Genomic DNA, 23558 nt, shown 5'->3' with positions numbered 1-23558 from the left:
CGGGTTTTTCCCCGGCTTGGAGCTTACAAGGTTCAGGGTCATTTTTGTTACCTGTCCTCTTTTCAACCCGTGATCGGGCAGTCAGTTTCGACTTAACTTCTTCAAGACAAACCTGGCCATCCTCGCAGACATAATAGGACTTTCTGTCGTCACATCATGGAGGATAGTGTAGCACTTCCACCAGCCGCTAGACGATATATTCCAGGGCGGGCCATTCTGGACTAAAAGAATCTACCTTTATGAGGTAATGCAGGACCGGCTGCTTGTTCCGCCTTTTCAGCTCCCCACTCTTTGACCTTAAGCGTGGGGGTCGTGTCATAACTGGCAGCTGATAGCAGGCGAATGGTCGTATTTGTCGTCTATTATAATTAAGCTTATGGCCTCGTAATACTCCTGCATTTCTTCCTCCCCACCCCTCTCTAGTGGTTAGTTACGGAAGAGGCATAAGGTCTCAATAGCATAATCTAGGGGATACGAGTCCCCCCTGTTGAGACAGTGTGGCTAAGGTGGTCCGACCTACTGGTGGCTGGGATGTGGATACTATGTAAGGAGCTGTGCTCCTCTCAGACATATGGAGCTTAGAACGAAGAACAACACAATCAACCCGTTTTTGCTTTAACAGATTGATCTGATAAAATTCTATATCTAATTTGAACTGATTGATCTGATTGTTAGTCTGATCTGACGGCAGCTCTGCTCCTCTCAGACACATGGAACTTAGAAAAAAACAACAATACAATCAACTCATTTTCACTTTAACACGCATGAAGTGGTCGATGCATTAAGAGTGAGGTTCCAAGAAGCCATTGATGCTAAGCCGCGGTGGGTAGATTTGGGAGGAGACTAAGCCCTAGAAATCGCCTTCACTGTCAGCTTCATGGTGCAGGGCCAATTCGAAATTGTTCGCCGATTCCTTGACAACAATATTGGTACTCAATTACGAGGTCTCTTTTTGAACGGGGTTCAATCCTGCAATCTTGGGGGTATGGGGAACAAACGGATGCAACCTTATTTCCTCGTCATTCGGGTACAACCGTTTTGCACTTGGCTGCCTGCGAAAGGTTCCCTGAAATTGTCGAACTTCTCCTCGAAGAAGGGGCCTGCCGTCAATGCCGCTGATATAGATGGCCGAACTCCTCTCATGGGAACGACCTGGCAAGCTGCAACCCATCCAATGCTAATGATCTTGAGGCCCTTTTAAGTGAAGTGTGACGTAGTCAGCAAACTGGCTTAACCATTATCGATGGGGGCTTGCCCAGTTGCAATTCTCAGGCGACATTTGCTGTCCTACTGGTTGGTATTGTACAATGCCACTAACTTCCTATAACGTAAGTATGATATCTACTCAAGGATCATGGCTACCAAACAGCAGATACCTCAAATCTGCGTCTTACTTTCCTCCTTTTCCCAGGCAGATCTCGCAGCCCTATGGGTCTTTAAATATGCCCCATGCATCTCTGTCGCAAATTTCTCCACCCTCCAAGCAAGCTCCCATGTTGAATCCTTAGGTGGGTATCCAACCCACTGCACCAGTAATTGCAATTTCTCGTCCTTGACCTTCCACCGGCGGATTTGAAAAACGTGAAACAAATTTATTCCTGTTGCTTCCTCGCGGCCGCCCCTGAGTTCCCAGTAAGTGTAGAGCACAAGTGGGTAGTCTTCTTGAATTGTACGCTCATCGACAAATGTGGGCGTGGAGCAGCCATTCCATCTGGCCTCGAGCTCGATCTCGGTTTTGTTTTTGATGCGGTGACTGATGATTTCTTCGACTTCGTATCTCGGCTCTTCTGCATCATCTCGTTGCTCCTCGGACTCAGCCAGTTCAGCTATATTGCCTGCGTCAACTGGCTCCCCTGGACCCTCTGGCTTGGTTGGGTCCTTTCGCTTAACTAAATTCGTTTGTTGTTTCTTGCTTTCTAAATGCTTGCGGTCCATTCCGCCCTCTATCTCGCCCTTCAACATCGACTGAACTCCACCGTTGAGGTTATGGTGCCTCAGCGCAAAGCAAGTGACGTCAGGGCCGAATCTTGAGGGCTGGGCAACCTCTGTCGACTCGCCTCGCATTGACATATCGCGCGCAGCCTCAGTCTGCTCGTCTATCCTCTGTATCATAGAATGGGAAATGGCAGACTCGGTTGCATTTAAGGACGCTAACACCAGAAGGGGGCTGACATCGGTAGGAAAGCTACGTTTGCCCCTGAAATTCGATTGCTTTTGGGTTAAGGCACTATCTGTAATCGCCTTTGCCTTGAAAATGCGTGAGAGCTGGTCGAAGCGCGACTAGCCCCTTCCCGTTCTCTTTCTGGCCATTGTGCGGCTTAGTTTATGGATCAAAGAAAGGATGTTTGGCGGTATCGCGATGGAGAGCCGAGGTAGATTTCCACTAAATTTCGAGAGATAGTATCATGATTAACTGTTAATTATGCATTTTGGGCATTAGCCGATTGTGGAGCTTAGATGAATCGTATCGTCGGCATTTGGCCTCGAAGGTCATGGCCCGGTGGTGAATCATTGGCTTCAGGTTCAGGTTCAGGTTCTACCCCTACTCAGTTTTAGCCGCTATCCAACAGCAGCCATGCCGGGGTTTGCCCGACAGCCGAAGCGCCCTGAATATTAATCCGCAGTGCCCCACTTCGCCGAACACCATTTGGTGCTTGGCCCAGCGAAGCCCACAGATCAAATCCAATCAAACAAATTGCCAAACAAATCAATCAAGTATGCCAAAATCTTATTTCAATCAAGCAAATTTAAAATCCTGGATTTGAAATAACATTTGATATATTTGATACGTGATATGAGATCCAAGGTCCATGCTGCCAGACACTGAACCGCGCTTTTACAGCTTACCCGGAACCTGGCTGGTTAGCGACCCCAGCCAATCAAAGTCATCCATTAAGACTTCCATTAGTGAGCTACCCCCAAGTAACACGGTCAGAATGGCTAAAGAGAAAGTAGCTTCTGAACTTTTACGTCCCGTCCTAGCGACATCAAACCGCGTCAGTGCCAGTTTATTTACCTCAACGCGTACCATTCCCCACAGATCGACGCCTAACCCGATGAAATCCAACGACATTATGCTTCTTTCGCCTTCACCCTGTGCCTTTTCTTTTCTCCAATCACCGAGAAATTTGGCGAGCCGATTCGAGCTGACAACGCATACAGCACTGCCAGCAGCGCTGCCCACAAATCAAATGCAATCAAGCAAATTGCCAAACAAATCAATCAAATATCCCAAAATCTTATTTCAAATCAAACAAATAGGAAAACTTGGATTTGAAATGACATTTGATATATTTGATAACGTACATGATAAGCGAAATGGTCAGATAAGCGAAATGGTCACTTTTCTCAACCTCTAAACTAGAAATCGGAATAAAAACACAACAAATTAATTAATTAATTAAAACTACTCACTATACTCTTCCCCAGATGTCTCACTTATTACCTAACAGGTTCTTGCATTATGACCCAGGCTTACCGCATATACCACAATGCCGAACCCTTGGTCGCGCCGACCTTCCTTGACCACCACTTCGGGATGATTCGGCCACTACCTGCGCATCAACATCCATCTGATCAATTACTTGCCTTCCTTCCTCTACTGTCATTACCCCTCTTTCCTGCAGTCGGGTCCTTCTTGCCCTCCGGCGCCGGCTTAATACCTCATTTGCCTGTTGAAGGTCTTGGACCTGACCCGGTAATAAGGTAACCTCATGCATAACTGCCTTTGTTCCCTTTGAAAGAGACTTCAGAGCGCCTAGGATTGACTCTGGGGAGCTGTTCTGATGCCTTCTAATTCGTCTTTCAATATATTCAGACTGAGACCCAGCCTCAAGCACGGTCTTTGGGGTCTTTGAGACCCAAGGTGTTGACGGGCTAGCCATCTCCTCAACTGGCGTTGGAGTCCGTTGCTGCATATCAAGCTTTGAGACCACATTTTCCGCATTAAGAGGAACAAGCCCAGCTCCTCTAAAGGCCGACTTGATATTTCTTTCTGTCATAGTGGTTTGAAATGCGGCATAAAAGGCCGGAAAGAACTCAGTCTTCGAAACGTGGGTTATAGAGCATCTGATCAAATGCTCTACTTCTCGACCATAAGCATTCTTAAGAACGCTAAAGCACCCGACGTCAAGGGGCTGAAGTAGATGAGACGAATGAGGCGGCATACAAAGCCTAATGATCTTATTTTCCTCGCAATATCTCTCGAAGTCGATCGAGTGGTGGCTTTTATGCCCATCAAGGATTAAGAGACGATAGGAACCAGTTGATCGATTGGTCGTGCACCGGTCAAAGTGCTTTAGCCACTCTAAACCTGCCTCGTTATCTGTCCAGCCATTTTGGTTGTTGTAATAGCCCAATCGCCCGGGAGGTTGCTTTCTTGGTACCAGTTGGCGAGGTTATATTGGCCCGCACCGATGATAAATGGCTGGACCGCCCAACCATCCGCATTAATCGCCTGAATCACCGTAATCCATTCCCGGTTTCCAGGCTGCACTGATTTTGGTTTTCCACGCCTATCTGTACCTGTGACGACCATTCCGCTTGCAATCATGCCCATAAGAAAGCCAGTCTCGTCAACGTTATAGATATCATTTGATCGGATGCCATATTTCGCGATTGTATTCACCACAAGCGTAAACCAGTTACGGATAATAGTTGGATCTTCACACTTGGCTCTCTGGTAGTCGTATTTCCGAAAAGAACGCGTCTTAAGGTCTGGGTGTCGCTTGACGAAGTTTGAAGCCCAACGCGTGCCGACTGGTGGCGCGTCGCGGTCGGCAAGTAATTGATCAGCCATATCTTTCACACTACATAGCCCGGGGGAAAATCCTCGCGAATCCAGGTCGAGAATAAACTGAATAAGAGTCTCTTCCTCTAAATCAGATAGTTTGCGTGAATTAGGCATTATATTGCGTCGAGCAGGAATGCCATTATATCGGTTAAGGAGGTTACTATAGCGAACTTTATAGATCTTTGCAGCGCGTCGAAGACTCAATTTTGGGTCATTCTGGTAGGCTTGAAATGCAAGAATGATATTTGCCTCATTAATTGATTGTGGCATATTAGGTGGTTGAGAAATAAGTAATCAAATAGAAAGAGAAGAGATTGAGGGAAAAGTGACCATTTCGCTTATCATGTACGTTACTTATGTTTAAAGTTAAATAAATAAGTAATGAGTTTTAATCTAGAGGTATAGATGCTTAGATGCTGTTAAGACCTTTCTATAGACTTTAAGGACTATGGATATACTAGAAGCTAAATGTCTAAAGTTAAGTCCCTGTGTTATAAGTAGTTTCCTTATATTATTTTGCAGTAGGTTTGGCTTCCTTCCTGAAGATAGAGATAATAAATTATGGATATGTGAATAACAGATAGCTTGGCTGGAGTTAAAGAAGAAGAATATAGTGTTTATGAGTTATTGCTAAGCGCTATTCTATTTAACTGGCGGCTAGCAATAACAGAAGAAGGGTATTTTGCTTCTGTCTTTAAGTCTATAATAGGTAGTAATGAAATCTGGGTTGTATCTGGATGTCTGATGCTGCTAGTTATGCAATGCTATAGTTAATAGTACAGTTTAATTGGCAAGATGTATATGTATAGTGTTATATATAGAGAGGCTATTTATGCTAATAATAATTAGGTTTATCTAGAAATTATATAATTTGCCTGCTAATGCATCTGTAAGCAGGGCCGCTATTAATATAATATTTTGTAATATATAAATGAAATGTATGATATAACTTAGCCCCGAAAGGAGAGTTTTTTATGATAATTCAACCACTAATAGTGTTATTTTAGTAGAAGTCTATAGCTAAATTAACTTTAGTAGAGTTAATTCTATTATTAGCTACTAAGTTATATACTTAAGTTAAACTGGGTTCTGTTATCTTACCACTGCCTTTATTAGACTATCTGAACTAATAGATCTATTACCTCTTTAATCTGCTTAAAACATGGCAATCTACTATAGCGTTCTATCTCCTATCGTTTCGCTTTAGTTATAATCTGGTGCATCTGAACTCTCTCGATAGATGTCAGCCTAAGGGCGCAAGCTTGCCTAGAACTAACAAATTTTAGGTTGAGAGAAGGCCATGGTTTCTCAGATATAAGGAAAGTATTATATATCCAACTGTATGTCGCCTCAAGGTCCCCCTGGGAGCAGTCAGCAGGGGCCAGCTCTTTGCTACCCGCACGAGGTCGATAGCAGCCCTCGCTGCATCTTCGACCCGACCTAAGCCATGGTAGCAGGTCGCGAACTCGGTGAGAATAAAGCACTGGTTTCTCGGCGTCAGTCGCTCTACTGGTCGGTGTCTCCAGAACTCGGTGAGGAACGTGAGGCCCTTTTTGTAGTCCGGCTCGGCCGCGTCCTTAACCGCAGATTAGTACATTATCATGTACAAGTTTGCCAACTGCCCGGCTCCCGTGCTGGTGTCCAGCTGAGCGCCTCTTTAGCGAGCTCAGCCTGCATTGCAGCCTCGGCTCCGGCTGTGTCGCCGCCAAACATTCGCAGTATCGCGTCGTATTGGGCCATGTAAGAGGCTTGCGGCCTTGTCCAGGGTTTGGGGGCGCCCTTTTGACTCTTTTTGCCTTTGGTCGGGGCCTCCGCAAGCCGCTTTGCCCTCCCTTTCATCCCTAGCTCCTCTGTTATTCGACCTGACGCCGATGCATTACTCCTCAGCCCTGTCACACCCTGGAGGGCCGCGAAGACATCTCCTGTGCCAGTCCCTTGTACCTGTATTACCTCTCCAAGGAACTTCCACAAAGGCTCGTCTAATAGTGCCCTCGCAACGTCACCAAACCTCTATACCGTATCTAGCTCCCGCTGCACCGCAAATGCAAGCAGATCCCGAAATATTATTTCCGCGAACAACGCGAATTCTCCCCCAGTTGTCTCTTTCAGCTCACTCGCTAGCCGCTCTACGAGCTGGCCGGGCTTGACCTCCCCTGTCTGAAGACATAGAAAGTCCACTATCTTGCGAGCCTCCTCCGCAAAGGCATTGGATTAAAGATACCTAATCCCCTCCCCCTCCCCCATTTCCCCTATTTTAGCCTATAATAGAAGTACCTGCAACCCCTTAAGTTATAAATGGCTATGTTACACACTTATATCCCTGAATCGATTAACGCGTTTTTTTAATTCTAGCCAACCTAGGCTAAGGGACCCCCTTGCACTTCTTAACCCTGGCTCCCCTAATTAAAACCCCTTGCAAGTAAGGCAATCTGGTATTTTCCCAAGTTACTAATAACTAAATTAATATTAGTAAAGTTAATTTTACTAATCCATTTTAAAGCTAGTAAAAGAGGCAGAACCTGTAGTAAGTGTAAAATGCTTAGTAGATCTAATTTAGCTTTAAAGTCTTAACTAGGCATTGTTAGGCATCTTGTTTGGACGGTCTAGGCAAAGCATAGGGCAGTACGGAGTAGTGCTTTAAAGTTTTAAGAGAATCAGGTGCTACCAATCAAATATCTTTTCGTCCCTGTAGGGGTACGAGTTATGTGACTTCGTTACAAATCCCATCGTTCTATCCCCTATCCAACATGGGTGAAGCTAATCCTCGACTCTTTCATTCCCTAGTTATTATTATTATAGAGTTAGGCTTGTGCGAAAAGGGGACGATTGGTGATAAGGCAAAGAGAACACTTTTTATAAATAGTAGGAAGATCTATGTGGCAGCTGTCAGAAGTAAAGAAGCTACATAATAGGAAAGGATATTCGAGCGGCATGTCGAAATCTTTCTGCCGGTACAGTAACCGTTGCTCTCATCTTATATTTCAAGGAGAAGAGAGAGTCGTACTCCGAATCACATAGCGTCATCCGGGACACGCGACAACCGGCAATTGCGCCCACGCAAAAAATTGTTTCCAGTGGGGATATTAACATATACCCCGTCCTGGTTTGCCGATGGGTATTGATGACCAGAGCCAAAGAAATTGCAGGGTGTGGTAGATCGGTGCTAGCGTCTCACCACTCCAAAATAAGATTTAATCGAGGTATTTATTGGAAGATCTTGGGCATTTTAATCTCTTTCTAACTCTCTAGTGTGGCGGCTTATGGTAAGACGGGATAATAGAAAGCCATCTTCTGATGATCTGGATCTGAATTTTCTGAGAATAGGGCGAGTGGTCGGGAGGGGAAAGGGAGCTTAAGATAGCTATAAAATGCTACTAAATGCCCAAGAACGCAGGAATGAAAAGCACCTATTTACTGTCAATAAATAAGGACCTTCAATCACACTCTCAAATAAACCCCAATCACTACCTCAGGATGAGACTCTTTTCAACCCTTATGATCTTGGCCATAATTGGTCTTGCACAAGCCTGGTCTATCAACTTCTTTGCCGAAAAAGGCGACAAAATGAAACGGGTTAGTGCCAATGGAACCAAGAGAGGCAACTGCATCAACCTTCGCTCGGATTACGACTGGGTTACGACTTCCATCACCTTTTATCCTCAGACACCTGCTTGGCCAGACCCAAATGGATACACAGCATACAGCAAGGCCAACTGCAAGGGCACGGCATACTATGGAGTAGAGGGACAGCAGAACCCAAAGAGGAGGTTCAGGAGTTATAGGGTGAAATAAATCCTGGCACTTGTACTAGAGAGCTGATACTAGGCTATCCTATCAGTTTGTATATGGACACCTACCTTTAACATTTGAAGGTAAAGATTTGGAGCTAAGGGTGGATAGTAGTCAAAGACAACTTGAGGGATTTAACATGTTAAGACATCGTACTTTCTCACACTTATCAACATCATATTTTGACCGACTCGAACTAGACTAAATGTGATTTAAAACTCATTAATACTGGATCAAAGCATATAATAAGACCTCTGGACTCACCTTATTTATATTTCTATAAGTAATTTCTGCTCGTTGTTTGTATATTCATCTTTCAAATTGTTGACCTCGTCGTCGACCTCGAGTATTACTAGTCACTTAGATTCTAGTGGATATATGGGGTCCCCATTCAGCCAATTGCCGAATTTCGCGGGCAAGATCCATCTATTTTCGGATATGCGGGGCTTCCGCTCAGCCACTCACTGAATTTCGCGGGCAAAGTCCATCCATTTTTAGCTAGTGCACAATTACCCCTTTCTAGGATTTTCCATAAGACACATGACGACGCAATCGCATAATCTGAGTCTCGCCTGGTCCTCTGCCTGAGAATCCCGCCTGATTCATATCCTGTTAATTGCACTGCCTGCGTACTTAAGAATCACCCCCAATTCATATCCTGCTATTCTTACCTCCTACTCTATTGTATACTGGATTTAATATGGAGAGACCAACAAAGCGTGGATGACCACGCAAATATGCAACAGCCAAGGAAAAAGCGATAGCTGATTATTAACGCCAGCAGAACAAGCAGCAGGAAGCAGCAACTAGAGATAAGGGCTTACCCTATAGCAATTTCCATAACTTGCACTATCCTATCCAGCACAAACCTTCCTTTGTCATCACACTTTCTTGGCATACAAGTGTTAAGAAAGTGGCCCCGTCTACACCTAAATCCTTAACAGGTGCACAACAAACCATACAATCTGCGCTTTGCGCAGCCGCAAGCCGCGGCGATGGGTTCGTCTTCGACGAAGCTGCCCGCTGCCCCGGACCCCTTCGATCTGGGGATCCACACTCCCGCTAATCTGAACCGAGGAGCCCGTGCAACAGTTGACCGGATACGGCATCAAACATGAATGGTGGTCACAGTGAACCGTGGAGGTTATTGATTATCTGCAGACATCTATTCGGTGCCATGGCGTCGAGTGTACGTATTTTTCGTCTTAACAGGATAAAGCACGAAGCCACAAGGCCAGTCTTGCACTGCCCCTCCCCGGCGGCGATGTAATCATTGTCTTGTCGCCATGCCATTCCCGACTTCGGCTCTTTCCCACCATCGCCCGCTTTGACCCTTACTTCTGAATCTAGGCCCACCCCAAGCATAAGCCCATGCCCCCCGCCTCCCCGGGGTTCTGAGCTGAACCAGGGATTATGGCGGTTGAGAGCCGCAGTACAGACAGTTGATCTGTAGCTTTTTTTTTTTTGCCATACTTTGACTCCATTTCCAAAGGGCATCGTGCAGCGTCGTGCTGAAGGCTTCGGTATGATAGAAAGCCACCTTGATGTTCGACGTAACTCTGATCACCCATGATCAAATGATAAGTAATGCCCATAGATGACCTCATCCATGGCCGTTAGTCTCATGGTCGATCAGGTTATAGAGCATTCACAACCCCCTCCTGTCCCCTGGCTCCAATGCAGCCGTCAGGGTTAGCCCAACAGCATATCACTATCGAGATCCTCCCGTCGTAACTGAACACAGCAATGGGTGACTGCCAAAACTGCCGTGCTCCCGAATGAGACCTGGCACCGTAATAAGATGGTAGTAGGTGCCCTATCCTGGATTAGAGTTTAGGACGCAGGGGAGGGGGAGACGGGTGAAACCTAACGCTCGGATATTCTTTTTGGTCCCGTCCCCACCCAATTTTTCCCAACGCCCATTTGGGCTTATTTCGAGGACCTGGAGTCTGGAGGCTAAAACGATGACCAAACGACAAATTTTACCCAACCATTCCAGGTCTACAGTACTAGATGAATACTGCTTCCCCAATGTTGCTAACTAAACATGAGCAAGGGTGCACGGAACTTTCGCAACAAGGCGTCACCCATACGACTTTGCAACGACATGATATGGCAATGGCGAACTTTCTGAAACCAGCGCCTACCACAGCAAATAGCTGGACGTTTGAGATTGGTTCAGCATCCTGGTTTGGTTGATCAGAAAATGTTCCCTACCACCTTGCAGACGCAAAATTACACTGCAGTCGGCTTCACGAGGCAAAATCATTCAGCCGTTCTTGACCCAACATGCACGTTTAGCGTAAATAGCCACCCGCTAATTGAACGCAAGAATTGCCTAATTGATACAGCCAAGCCAATCGCACACGCGATAGCATGAGCTAGCGAATTTTGCTTTCGCAATGACCTCGGTTCTAGCTGTTGGTTTGTTAGTTAAGTTATAGATAATATTTTATCCCTGTAGACGTTTGTGTTGAAGGCTGTGTTAGGAAGATACAATCCCCTGTCCCTGTGAATACTTGGTCTCATTCTTTCTGATCCTTTTACACCTTTCCTCCTCGTTCTGTTGGAGAATCAACATACGACTAAGCAATCTTTGATCGATCGCATCTTCCCCAAGATGACTAGCCCCTGCGCGAATTACTATGTAAGCTTCCATTCCTGACTCGAAGTCTAGATGATTGATCGCGAACAGGGCCCTATCAAGTGCCGCAATAATGTCCTAATATTTGGTGGCTGGTGCGATTTCTGTCTGGTGTGGTCTTCCCAGACGCAATCGAGTCGTTCCCACGCTGACCCTGAACATGGCACTAGACTGCAGGTACAGAGATGCCTACGAATAATTTGCTCCCTCACCCTTCGACTCCATCCAACGAATATGTAAACACTATGAATGAGAACGGACGGAAGAATAAGGCGGCTGCTAGTAAAGAGGGTGTGGCATACTGGAAGAGAGCCTATGCTGCTCCTTAGTCCGTTCAGAAACTTGCATATCTGGATGAATCGGGGATTCTGGGGCAACAATGACCAGCGCTGCCTTCAAATCGAACAAATCAAATCCGGGGTCATATCTGAGATATTTGGTAAACCTGAACGCCGGATTTGTTGTTTGAAAGATTTATTCAAATTTTTCAAATTTTTCAAATCCCAGCATCTATGCTCTCCATGTGTCGCAGGGTAGGCATGATCTTCACGGCCTCAGGAAACAACTGTAACGTAGTTCACAAGCGAGTTGGCCAGCATACTGTGCAGCTAATAATAGCTTACCCTATAGCATTCCAAAGCTTAAATAAATTAGCTAAAAATTAAATAAAAAGTGTTCCTAAAATAGTATAGTTAACTTTATTAGAAAGTATTTTTTAAAGATTTTTAAGTATTTTAGATTATATAGAAAAACTTAAAATACAGTGTATTTTACAGTGTAAATAGACTTTAAAGTTTATAGCTACATAGGATTTTTTTTAAAAATCTAAGAAAATTAATATAGCTTACCTTAGGACTTATATATACGCTATTCAAATCTTAGCTATTTTAAGTCTAATTTGAATTTATAAGAATTATTTAAAAAATAGCTTTTAAGGTGAAAAGTATGCTGGCCAACTCGTTTAGGTGGCCAACTCGCTTGTGAACTACGTTATTAGTAATAGCTATATTCTTTAAGTAACTCTGCGGGATGGAATACCCTGCACAAGAGAACAACGAAGAACAATCAATCAACACATTTGCTGCTGCAAAATATATTTACTTTAACCCTTAAAGCACGCTCAGTGCGACAGTTATGAGCCCGGAGACTCTTTCATTGCCTCTCTCCATCATTATCAGCATCTTCTCTGCCGCAAGTCAAGTCCATCACCACCAGCATTTTCTGCTATTAACTTCGTCGTAATGAGAGCTTTCTTTCAAATTGAAAATCTCCTCAGGGGAATCGGCACGAAGTTGAGCCGACTGACGCAATACTGGTTTCCGGTTCATAGTCGGATGTATCAGATGAAGCGATATGAAACAGCAACTTGAAACCCGCAACAGATTTTAATAGAGAAGACTCCTAAAAAACTAACAAGCATGATCTCTTTAATCAGCAAGAAGCTAACACATTAATCAGAAGTCCATTCAAAAAGACGCTATCCTTTTCTTGACTACATGTCACAAAATGTCGATCAAAGATCACAATCTCACCTTGCTCAACTCCCGCGAGGACTGGACCAACTGGATTAACTCTATTGAGGACCTTGCCGTGCGCAACGACGTCTGGAGTTACTGTGATCAAGAAGGGATTGAAAACTTGGTCTTCACTGCGACCAAACCATCGGACTCAGCAAGCAAGGACACGATCCAGAAATATCACAGCCTCCAGGCTATCTATGATAGCGAAAGGAAGAAATACGACAAGGTCTCTGATCGCATCGACCTCACAGTGTGTCAGGAGTTCAAGCAGCACTACCTCGGAATCCATGATGTCCGCGGCAAACTTATTGCGTTGGCTGATAGCATCCAACCCACTGCGAAAGACCAGAAGCAGAATATAGAGAACCTCAACGAGTCGCAGATCTGTGATGCATTCATTGAATCATCTCGCGAAGTCAACCCGCCGTTCTACAACTATATGAAGTCCAAGGAAGCTCAGGTTGAAAGCGAGAAAATCCTCGTTAAGGAGGCTGCAAAAACCATGGAGAAGATCTCAAATGCGTTTCTTACTGCACTCAATGAGATTAATCCTGGCCACGCCAGTAGCGGTTCTGTCGCTATCTTAAGTTCGACTGATTCTGAAGAGGAAGAAAATAATGAAGATGACGATGTCACCATTGTTCAGAAAGCTCAGAATACAGTAAATAGAGCACTCAAGACCTTCCGCAAATTCAATCCAACCCTCTCCGAGAAGAAGATTACAATCGGATTCTGTATTAAGCAGTTCAGGACAATGGCACCACCGAAGGAAAAGGCTATTAGAGGGCGAGCAGCCCACGCCACTCTTCAAGGAAGAAAGCACAATAATGATTCAGATCTGCAGAACGAAGGGGATCAGCCGCAACAGAAAAGACAGCGAACAGGACATTCTTCCTTGAACACGGGTTTCCGAAATTGCGTCTGCGGCATGTCCCACAAGTACACTGAGTGTTATTATCTTAATCCTTCGGGTGCGCCAGAGGGATGGACACCAATCATTCAAATACAGTCGAAAATCATCACTACAGTCAAGGGAAGCAAACGCCTTAGAGAAAACATCGAAAGGACCTCAAGAGATGCAATATTGACTTGCCTAAGTTCTGGCCGTCAGATACTACAAAGAATCAACCCAAGCATCTAGCAGAGGACGAGACTTCAAGCACAGATAAATTTCTATCCAAATCAAGAGCCGCATTTGTTACGTCAAGGTTTGCGTTTGGCACAACCGCAAAAGACGAGTACGGTGATTGTTTCCGACTTGACAATTGTGCGGATACACATGTCTGCAATGACCTGTCTCGCTTCACTAATTACACACCACTCGATGATGAAACCATAGAGTTTGGCAACTCAGGCACGCACCTCACAGGCATAGGAAATGTCACGGTCCATGTCGACACTCCAACAGGCGCAGGTCTAATTCAACTCGAGAACGTTGCTTACGTTCCTGGATTCCATTGGAATCTCATCAATACGCACTCTCTCGAACAAAAAGGACTTTATTTCAATACAAGGACTTGTTGGATGGAATATTCGGATGGATCAAATGCCTTTAAAGTAACTAAACATGGTGCTCTTCGAGTTGCTGAATCGCACATCAAGGACATTATATTCAAGGCTGAATCTCATAAAGAGGCAGCGCAGTCCTTTGCAATGGCTACTAAATCGAGAACGCCTCAAGTTACGACAGCTTCTATGGATACCTGGCATGCAAGGCTAGGCCATATTCGAATGGAGGCTCTTGAATACATGTCTCAAGCAGTCGAGGGAGTTGCACTCGGGACTCGCAACTTTGAACGGAATTCAGAACTCTGTCCTGAATGCCAACTCGGACAAGCGCATCAACAAATCTCCCGCATACCAACGTGGAGAGGAACTTATCCCTTCGAGAAGATACACCTTGATCTTATCGACATGGAGGAAGCATTCAACGCTGACTCCTGGGCCGCTCACTTCTATTGCGACTACTCAGCTTACCATATCACCTTTAACCTCCCAAACAAGAACCAAGATGAATTTCTTTCTATAACACAGGAGTTTCTGACTATAACAAATGACAACTGGGGTTTTACTACGCCATACATCCAATCAGATGGCGAGAAGGGTCTTGGAAAGAGATGGAAGCATTTCATTACAATAAAGGGAATTACATTCAACTCATCTCCACCAGATACGCCAGATCAGAACGGTCTTGCCGAACGTTCTTGGGGGGGGGGGGGGGGCCGGGGGGTGATTATAGCTATCGCTCGCAAGCTTCGAATACATGGAAATCTACCTCAGAAGCTCTGGCCCTACATCGTTGCTCATGCTACTCGCCTCCTCAATCGCATCCCAGTTCAACGAAAGCAATGGCAAACTCCATTTGAAATGGTTCATGGCCGAAAGCCCAACCTCTCTAATCTCAAAATCATTGGTTCTCTTGCCTACGTCTTAATCAAGAACAAGAAGGTCCGTCCAGCTAGAGCGAAATTACAAGAAAATGCACTTATGGGATGGCTTGTCGGATTGGACGCAACCAATATCTATAAAGTTTGGGTTCCACATCTTGATCGTATAATTGTATCTCGAGATGTTCAAGTTGATGAGAAAGTTATATACAGTCCGCAGCTTGCTACAACCCTTCCCGAATCAGGACAAACTCTCACAATCACGATCAATGAAGTTGATCTCGACGAAGAGGACATCGAGCCATTATCCATCATGGAAAGTACAGCAACGTCAGTTCCTGTTTCAATGCAACCGGAAGCAGAACTATCTCTACCAGGATTGCTTCTTACACCACAAATCTCACCTGAACGAGCAACAGTAGGGGAGATACAGGTTGAACCACCCGTGGATAAACCGCTAGCATTACCGCGGCCTACAAGTCCAGTAATTCTCTATCAAGCATCACCGCGTCCTCAGACAACAATACAACTAGGATCACCCAGAAAGAAAAAGATAACAGACGCTTCAGTGCTCCAGAATCTCAGAACAACTTCTGGAAGGATTATCAAATTGTCACAGAAAGGACAAGATGCAATCGAAACATTCAAACCACGCCTTACTCGGCACCAAATCCATAAGCAAGCGCGAAGACACGCTCATGCTCTACGATTGGAACGCGCTAAGCTGGGACAGCAACTCGCCCACGCTTTCGCATCAGCACGTTCAATACGAACCCAACGAAAGGACTTGCCTCCACCTCCTGACTTTTGGCATCAATTGAAATGGCATCCTGAGAGACAAGGCTTCAAACGAGCCTCAGACGCCGAGATCAAGTCACTCAAGGAGAAAGGGATATTCGAGCTAGTTGATTACCCTGAAGGCAAACAAGTTCTACCACTCAAATGGGTCTTTACCTACAAACTGGACGATGCAGGTTAGCTCATTCGTCACAAAGCTCGCATCTGTGTCAGAGGTGATCTCCAACACCACTCTGGTGAAGACATCTACGCAGCAACCGGTGCTTATCGAAGCTTCCGGATTCTGATGGCTCTCGTCTGTGCGTTTGGGCTGATATGTCACCAAGTTGACTTCAAGAACGCCTTCGTTAACGCTGAAATGGACGAGGAGATCTACACCACATGCCCACCGGGATATGGTCAATCAGGAAAGGTCTGGAGACTGCTCAAAGCGCTCTACGGTCTGCATGATCTTCTCATCATCGCGCAACCTGAATACCTTCAACAAGTCAACAATTTCAAAGCAGCAGTACACAGCAAATACGAGATCAAAGATTTGGGCGAAGCAATCTCCTTCCTCAACATCAGAATCCTCCGAGACGTCAATGCCAAGAAGCTTTGGATCTGCCAAGATGGATATATCAACAAACTTGGTGTCAAGTTCGGGATTGATCAGTCAATGAGAACGGCAACGCCTCTCACTTCATCCTACCGCCCCCAACCTTTCGAAGGACAGGCCACTATTCGACAGATAACAGAGATGCAAGAAAAGGTAGGATCAGTTCTGTACGCGGCAGTAGTAACAAGACCAGACGCCTCCTATGCAGCTAGCCAGTTAAGCCAATTTGCTATGAACCCTTCACCAGAGCACCTGCGGTATGCGAACAGAGTTCTCTCATATCTCCAGACCACACGGTACTATGCCATCGAGTTTTCAGGCTCTGTGAGTAAGGCCACAGCAGTAGAGACAGGCGATGATGAAGTACTACAGCAGTCAAGCGACGCATCGTTCGCGGATGATCCAGAGACTCGAAGATCCACCCAGGGCTATCTCATGAAGTTGTTTAGCGGGGCAATCATGTGGCAGTCTTCAAAACAGAAGACTGTAACCACGTCAACGACTGAAGCGGAACTGTTATCGCTGTCTCATACAGCGAGGGAGACAATAGTTCTATACCGACTGTTCGGTCAGATACAATTCGATCCAGAACACCAACCACGCATTCTCTGTGACAATCAACAAACAGTGGGACTGGTCCAGAAAGAGAGACCACAACTAACATCAAAGTTAAGACACGTCGATATCCACAATTTTTGGCTAAGACAGATCCATCGAGACGGCAAAATTACAGTTCAATGGGTTCCAACAACAGACATGCCTGCAGATGGCTTCACAAAACCTCTTTCAGCAGAAAAGCATTCTCACTTTGTGAAACAATTGGGTCTGGTTGATATCTCACTGCGGATTGATCTAGAACACGTTTCAGAGGAGGATATCGATCAGGATGATATGCAGATCTCATCTGATACAGACTGAAATCTGGAGGGGTGTGTCGCAGGCCGGGCATGGTCTCAATGATCCTCAGGAACAACAGCCCTTAGTAATCAAGCTGGGTGATTTAAAGTAAAACCTGTGGGATGGAATACCCCACACAGAAGAACAATCAATCAACTCACTACTGCTGCTCATTCTGAATGACCCGACCTTCAATCCATTTTAAGCACATCCAGTGCGACAGCTAAGGTTCTCGGTTTTCGCTTGTGCTTGGGGAGATGCAGCCAATCAAATCAGGAATAAAACAAACAACCAATAAAACTACGAATAAAACGTACGGTCTCCACTTGGCAAAACCCATTTCCATGGATGAGACTAGATAAGCTAAGATAAGACGGAAACTGCAAGAATATTAATCCTGACTGATGTAACCCTACTGTACCAATTACCACTCCAATACCAACTTTTGCGGCCCGTGCACCTTCCCCCCCGGCTCGAGCCAACGGGTACCACTGGTAATGACATCCATTACCAGTTTTTGTGGCCCGTGCACTTCTCTTTCTGCAGACAAACTATTGACTGGAAGCTCATTGGCTATCTTGGCGGACGAAAATTATCCGTAATAACTGTTTTTCCGACAAACCCAGCAGCAAGCCAAGTAGTAAACCCAACAGCTCACCCCGCCAACCTATCAACTAGCCTAGTTGGGCCTACGGTCGCAAATACGGGACCATCAACATCATCTTCAACATCATCAAAGAAACCATCATTCATCAGATACACAAACTCGCAGTTCGCGCCTAACAAGGTCCATGGCCTTTGATATATCCCAAAGCCAAGTCGTCTTCTGGCTCGATGCCCTACCATTCGATACCGCTGCGTTTCCCTCTCCAGACTCCTGCGAACGCCATCTCAAGCGCCGACGATCATCCAAGCACGGCGAATCGAGCAAACGACATCGTCCAATTTCTCCTCCAAGATCGGGCGCAGGACACTCATCTCCGTCGCCTGAGCCCGGCGTCATGCTCCCCTGGACACCGAATAAGCCTTTAGTAAAGCGGCCCGCGGACGACGCAAATATCGATAATGACCAAACACCACGAGCTAGTACAATAAGTGGGAGAGGGCCAATAAGCAATGCACCTGATTTTAAAGCTCGAAGCCAAAGTAGAAGCCAGAGCGATACTTGCTCGCACGATAGCAAACGATCGAAACGGTCTCAATCACCAACGAAAAACTTTCCCTTGTATGGTCCCGAAGGACGTCGTCTGGTCAGAGCCTCGCTTGGCTTTACGAACGCACATACGCTACCTCAAGCCCTCCGTCAACTTATTGGTGAGATGAGATGCGTGTCGGCGAAGAATAGAATTATGCCGCAGAGGTTCAAGACAGAGTTGGAGAAGCTTCCTGAAGTGGAATGTTTCATGGAACCATTGTTTGATTACATGTTCTATGATGACGAAATGAGCGCTGAAAGTGAAAGACTGGTAAAACGGGCTGGCGCAGAGGAGTTGGTCCGCAGGGCTTCTCGCATCGCTGAACGGTCCAGTGACTGCGCCAGCATGCTAAGCGACGAGGCAGCTTGGAATGGCCTGGTGCATACACCGTTGCTGGAGATGCTGGTTTCTGATATGAGAGATGCCCCGGAACATAAGATCTTGGACTTCATGCCATGGTAAGCTACGCATTGCCATTAGTTCAGCAACATGCTGACCATGTCTCAGTACCACGACCAATATCGACTTTCCATATCACAGGTTTGCTGAAAGTGCAAGCCGTGTTGACTATATCTTTCGATTCCATCCTAAACGCGACTCTACCATCTTGACTAGGGATGCACCACTACCATCGCAACAAGAACCACAGCAAATACAACCAGACATAGCGCCATGCTTCAACTGGACATCTGACAGGATGCTACAACAGTACCCCCTAGGCATCTCCATCGAAACTAAGCGTCACGGTGGCGACATAGCCAAAGGCGAACAGCAGCTCGCCATCTGGCACGCAGCCCAATGGGAGTTCCTCCGCTCACGCGCTGGTCCTTCTGCCGTCGATGAACTTGGTTTTCTTCCTGGTATAGTGGTACAAGGCCACTCGTGGTCACTTGTTATCACGACCTGGAGTCAAGCTATAACGGTAAGTGTATGGTTTGTTTGAATGTGAGGATTGTGTATTGATATTTGTGGATAGACGGTACTGCCGAGTGTGGAGTTTGGTAGTACAGATTCGACTGTTGGTGTGCTTCAGGTCATTGCTGGGTTACGGAAACTGAGGGTTTGGTCGATGGATACGCTTTGGCCGTGGTATAAGAGGAACTTGCCTGAGCTACGGAACTCGACTGCTGACAACTAGACTCTCCACCATACATATGACTATAATTAATAATGAAGAACGATTTTGTGCATGGCAAACCGCTAAAACATAAATAGAGTGGTCTTCTTCCTTTTGGACTAACGTATACGACAAGCAAGTGGATCTGAAATCCCTCATACACTTCTTCTTTCTCATCAATTATTTCTCAACCACCTAATATTTAACAATCTAATAGAGTCTCAAATCATTCTTGCACTTCAGGCCTATCAGGCAGACCCTAAATTAAGCCTGCGACGCGCTGCAAAGATCTATCAGGTTAACTTCTCAACCCTCTATCGCCGGAATAGTGGCATGCAAGCTCGTTGCCAATGTATCCCGAATCTACGGAAACTATCTGATCTAGAGGAACAGATCATAGTTCAGCATATTCTCAGCCTAGATTTGCGAGGATTTCCTTCGCAACTGCCTAGTATTGAAGAAATGGTTAATCGACTGCTTACTGACCGCCATGCGTCACCTCTTGGCAAGCGCTGGGCTACCAATTTCGTCAAGCGGCAACCAGACCACAAGACGCGTTTTCAGCGGAGATATGACTACCTGAGGCATTCTTCTCATCTTCTTCAGCCTCTTCATGTCGGGTGCTTTGGGCTGCTTAAGCAGGCATATGGTCGAGAAATAGAGCATCTGACCAGATTGTCTATAACACATATTTCTAAGACCGAGTTCCTCCCGGCCTTTTACGCCGCTTTTCGGGCCACTATAACCGAGAAGGATATTAAAGGAGGTTTTAAGGGAGCTAGGCTTATTCTTTTTGATCTAGGAAGTGTAGTCTCAAAGCTTGAGGTGCAGCTACGGACTCCAACGCCGGCTAAGGAGCAGGCTAGTCAGGCTCAACCTTGGACTTCAAAGACTCCAAAGTCAATCCGCGAGATTGAATTTCAATCTGATTACCTCGAAAGGCGACTCAGAAGGCATCAAAGTAGCTCCCCAGAGCCAACTTTAGAAGCACTTAAGTCTATATCCAAAGGAACAAAGGCAGTAATATATGAGATGGCTTTATTAAGAGCTGAAGTCCACGACCTTCGACAGGCAAATGAGATACTTAGCCGGCGGCGCAGGGTAAAAAGGACCTGCCTGCAGAATAGAGGGAGTATGACTATACAGGAAGGCCAGGATATAGTTGATCAGATGGATGTAGATATACAGGTAGTAGCCGAATTATCGAGAAGTGGTGGTCAAGGAAGTTCAGCGCGACCGAGGGTTCGGCACTGTGGGACTTGCGGTAAGACTGGGTATAATGTAAGAACCTATTAGGAGGGTATTGAGGCCTCTGGAGATGAGTATAGTAATTGATTTCAATTGATCAGATGGTTTATTGTATTTTTATGGCGATTTATTTAAAGAAGGTTGAGATTTTTGATCCACTCGCCTGTCTGATCCACTCGCTTATCGTGTACGTTATATCATTTTCATTTGGTCTATTCTATTAGTCCCATAAGCTTATATGAACACAGAAACCACTCAATATCCAGGAAGCGATGATTATCAAAAGAGACGAATGGGAAGGCGTTCTGGGTATAAAGCTCCAGAAAGAGTTCTATAGCGACATGTCGTACAAAATGGTTCTATTGGCACGAAAGCAGCAGGTTTATCAAGCACCACTTACAGACATGAACGGAACAGCTATGAGATGGATTACGCTTGAAATACATACCGAGATGAAAGTCGGTGATGTACTCCCCACGGGGCTCGCCTTACACTCTGTGGGCGTTCGAAGGAGCTGGTGGGGGTATACAATTAATTGTTCTGACCCAAGTGAATACGCTCTTCCTTTGACAAATGAGTTTCTGAGGCACTGGAACGCGATCCTTGGCAACTTTCCGTTTGACGATCGAGACATATTGGCTGCACAATCGGAGGAACCCGAATATATACTCACCAGAGGAGGGCAGGCCTTACTCCATGGAAAATAAGAATCAAGACCTATTCCTCACACGATTAAAGGAATTTGATGATAGTGAGCTGAGCCACCAGGAAAGACCATTTTGGGACGACAGATCGATTTTCCATATCGACACTCCTAACACTTCCCAAATGAACTTTGCCGACAAAGTATATATGTATTTACAGACATGGTGGTCCCCTCGGATATCACTTCTCGCTGCAGTTCTTTCTGGTCTCTATGGCGGTGTTGACCTGACAGTATGGAGATGGGCTTTCACTCCCTACGTGGAAGATATACTATGGAAGCTCAGTTGCTTGATTATAGCTTGTGCACTGCCTTGTATTTATTCTCTGTTGTTACCGGTGTCTTTCATAATGGTTTCGCTTATTCCTGACCAGGAGATATCGTCCTCGAAAGCACTGTTTATTGGTTTACCCTGGCTGTTGTTGAGATAGTGGTATCTTCTCTAGTCATTGGCTATATTCTCTCGCGAGTTTTCATAATCATCGAGTCTTTCATAACTTTACGTTACGCTCCTGTTGGCGTTTTTCTCACTTTCGAATGGGTGGGGTTATTTCTTCACTTTTAGGTTTTTCTTAAGCTCAATCACAATATTCGTTCTAATGAAGTTCCTCCTTATAATAGACAAAGCCCAAACCAAATGACAGTCTCCCTTAATATTTGTTCGAAATCCAATCTCAAGGCCAGAATGTTGGCCCACTAATTCTAAACCAATGAATGTAAATACCCATAACTGAGCTCGATAGCGAGGTATTTATCCGAGTGTCTATACAGGCGGCCCAAGTCTAGGAGCAGCTGTTGTACCTTTCTTGGGAGATACAGCCGTCGGTTCGTGGCGAGTTTCGCTGAAAGCAAGGCTCAACTCATCCCAATCCCAGCTACGGGACAAGAAAATGAACGAAAATGTCAACACCGGCACCGTCAAAACATCCAAGACACCAAAGAAGACTAATCCACCCGTGGTGCCAATCGTGTGACTTCCATTACTTATACCAAAAGCAATAGGGAAAAGAAGCCAGAGGATGTTCAGCCAAACTGACAAGAGCCTGTAGTGCTTTCCGATGTCCATCTTATCTGCCGCCTCGTAACTTTCGTTGATGGTACTCATGGCAAGAATCACATAAGCCAGGGTTCCAAACGCAAAGAAGCCCCATTTATAGCTGGTAGGAGTGAGAGCGGCGACCAGGTAGGTGAGGACCCAGATCCAAACACAGGCGATATTGCAGACGATTGTGGTCCAAGAAACGTTTGCGAGAAGGCCCAACGCGAGAGCAAGAGAGGGGAATGAGACGGTCCAGTAGATATACTTGGCATAGAATAGCTGGTGGCTTGTGTCGTCGTTGCGGTGTAGATGGACAGGAATCCAGCCAAGATCAGCAGCTTGAGCGTAGTAGCAGATGCAACCGACGAGAAGGACGACAGTGAATAGATAGTGGAAAACGCGTTTGCTTTCGTGGGCGACAAAGCAAAGGGAGAGAAGGACGAGCTGATCGCAAGGCAAGAGTTAGTCAATGCTGAGAACTCGCCCTGGGAATAAGACTAAGGACTTACAAAGGAGACACAGAAGATGGCAGTAACAGCCCAGAGCCAGTCGGAACCATTGACGGATAAAGCATTAACTACACCATCTGGTGGGTTGACGTTGAAGACCGTTTCCTCGAGGTACAATGTTCATTCTGAGAAATCTTTAAGAAGGATGATTCTGAGTAAGAAGTGTAAAAGTATAGTGTTGAATCTAAATTGAGAAGTGTTGTTGTTGTCGATTGCCATGATTTCTCGACAGACTGGAAGATGTCTTATAGTCATGGAGCAATAGCTACTATCAAATCTATGTGGATCCAACAATAATTTGATTCTGGTTAGTGGACAAAT

General features: G+C 45.6%; 6 protein-coding genes across 7 annotated transcripts; 3 read left to right on the top strand and 3 right to left on the bottom strand.

Moving 5' to 3' along the window:
* Positions 1 to 1238: 1238 nt before the first annotated feature.
* Positions 1239 to 2534, bottom strand: FOXG_21811 (uncharacterized protein). The gene has a single exon (XM_018402174.1). It carries the CDS (start codon positions 2110 to 2112, stop codon positions 1378 to 1380), a length of 735 nt encoding a protein of 244 aa, XP_018254884.1. The 5' UTR covers positions 2113 to 2534; the 3' UTR covers positions 1239 to 1377.
* A 3705-nt stretch (positions 2535 to 6239) lies between these two features.
* On the top strand, positions 6240 to 6536 carry FOXG_21810 (uncharacterized protein; the record flags this gene model as incomplete). Its single annotated transcript, XM_018402173.1, has 1 exon — positions 6240 to 6536. One exon carries the CDS (start codon positions 6240 to 6242, stop codon positions 6534 to 6536), a length of 297 nt encoding a protein of 98 aa, XP_018254883.1.
* Positions 6537 to 8201: 1665 nt separating this feature from the next.
* On the top strand, positions 8202 to 8840 carry FOXG_14878 (uncharacterized protein). Its single transcript, XM_018394943.1, has one exon. It carries the CDS (start codon positions 8267 to 8269, stop codon positions 8582 to 8584), a length of 318 nt encoding a protein of 105 aa, XP_018254882.1. The 5' UTR covers positions 8202 to 8266; the 3' UTR covers positions 8585 to 8840.
* A 9261-nt stretch (positions 8841 to 18101) lies between these two features.
* On the top strand, positions 18102 to 19933 carry FOXG_14876 (uncharacterized protein). Of its 2 annotated transcripts, XM_018394941.1 has the most exons (3): positions 18102 to 19079; positions 19129 to 19543; positions 19598 to 19933. In XM_018394941.1, the coding sequence occupies exons 1-3, from the start codon at positions 18217 to 18219 to the stop codon at positions 19757 to 19759; spliced, it is 1440 nt and encodes a 479-aa protein (XP_018254880.1). In that variant the 5' UTR covers positions 18102 to 18216; the 3' UTR covers positions 19760 to 19933. The 2 variants fall into 2 exon arrangements, with proteins under 2 accessions (XP_018254880.1, XP_018254881.1); XM_018394942.1 differs by having other exon boundaries at positions 19129 to 19933.
* Positions 19934 to 21198: 1265 nt separating this feature from the next.
* Positions 21199 to 21620, bottom strand: FOXG_14875 (uncharacterized protein; the record flags this gene model as incomplete). Its single annotated transcript, XM_018394940.1, has 2 exons — positions 21199 to 21345; positions 21435 to 21620. 2 exons carry the CDS (start codon positions 21618 to 21620, stop codon positions 21199 to 21201), a joined length of 333 nt encoding a protein of 110 aa, XP_018254879.1.
* A 623-nt stretch (positions 21621 to 22243) lies between these two features.
* FOXG_21809 (uncharacterized protein) lies at positions 22244 to 23361 on the bottom strand (the record flags this gene model as incomplete). Its single annotated transcript, XM_018402172.1, has 3 exons — positions 22244 to 23172; positions 23238 to 23305; positions 23328 to 23361. The coding sequence occupies 3 exons, from the start codon at positions 23359 to 23361 to the stop codon at positions 22453 to 22455; spliced, it is 822 nt and encodes a 273-aa protein (XP_018254878.1). The 3' UTR covers positions 22244 to 22452.
* Positions 23362 to 23558: the final 197 nt, after the last annotated feature.

The sequence above is a fragment of the Fusarium oxysporum genome, chromosome 3 (genome assembly GCF_000149955.1).
Source record: "Fusarium oxysporum f. sp. lycopersici 4287 chromosome 3, whole genome shotgun sequence".
Lineage (NCBI taxonomy): Eukaryota > Fungi > Ascomycota > Sordariomycetes > Hypocreales > Nectriaceae > Fusarium > Fusarium oxysporum.
The sequence above is the reverse complement of the archived record's forward strand: the minus strand, read 5'-3'. Positions and strand labels throughout refer to the sequence as shown.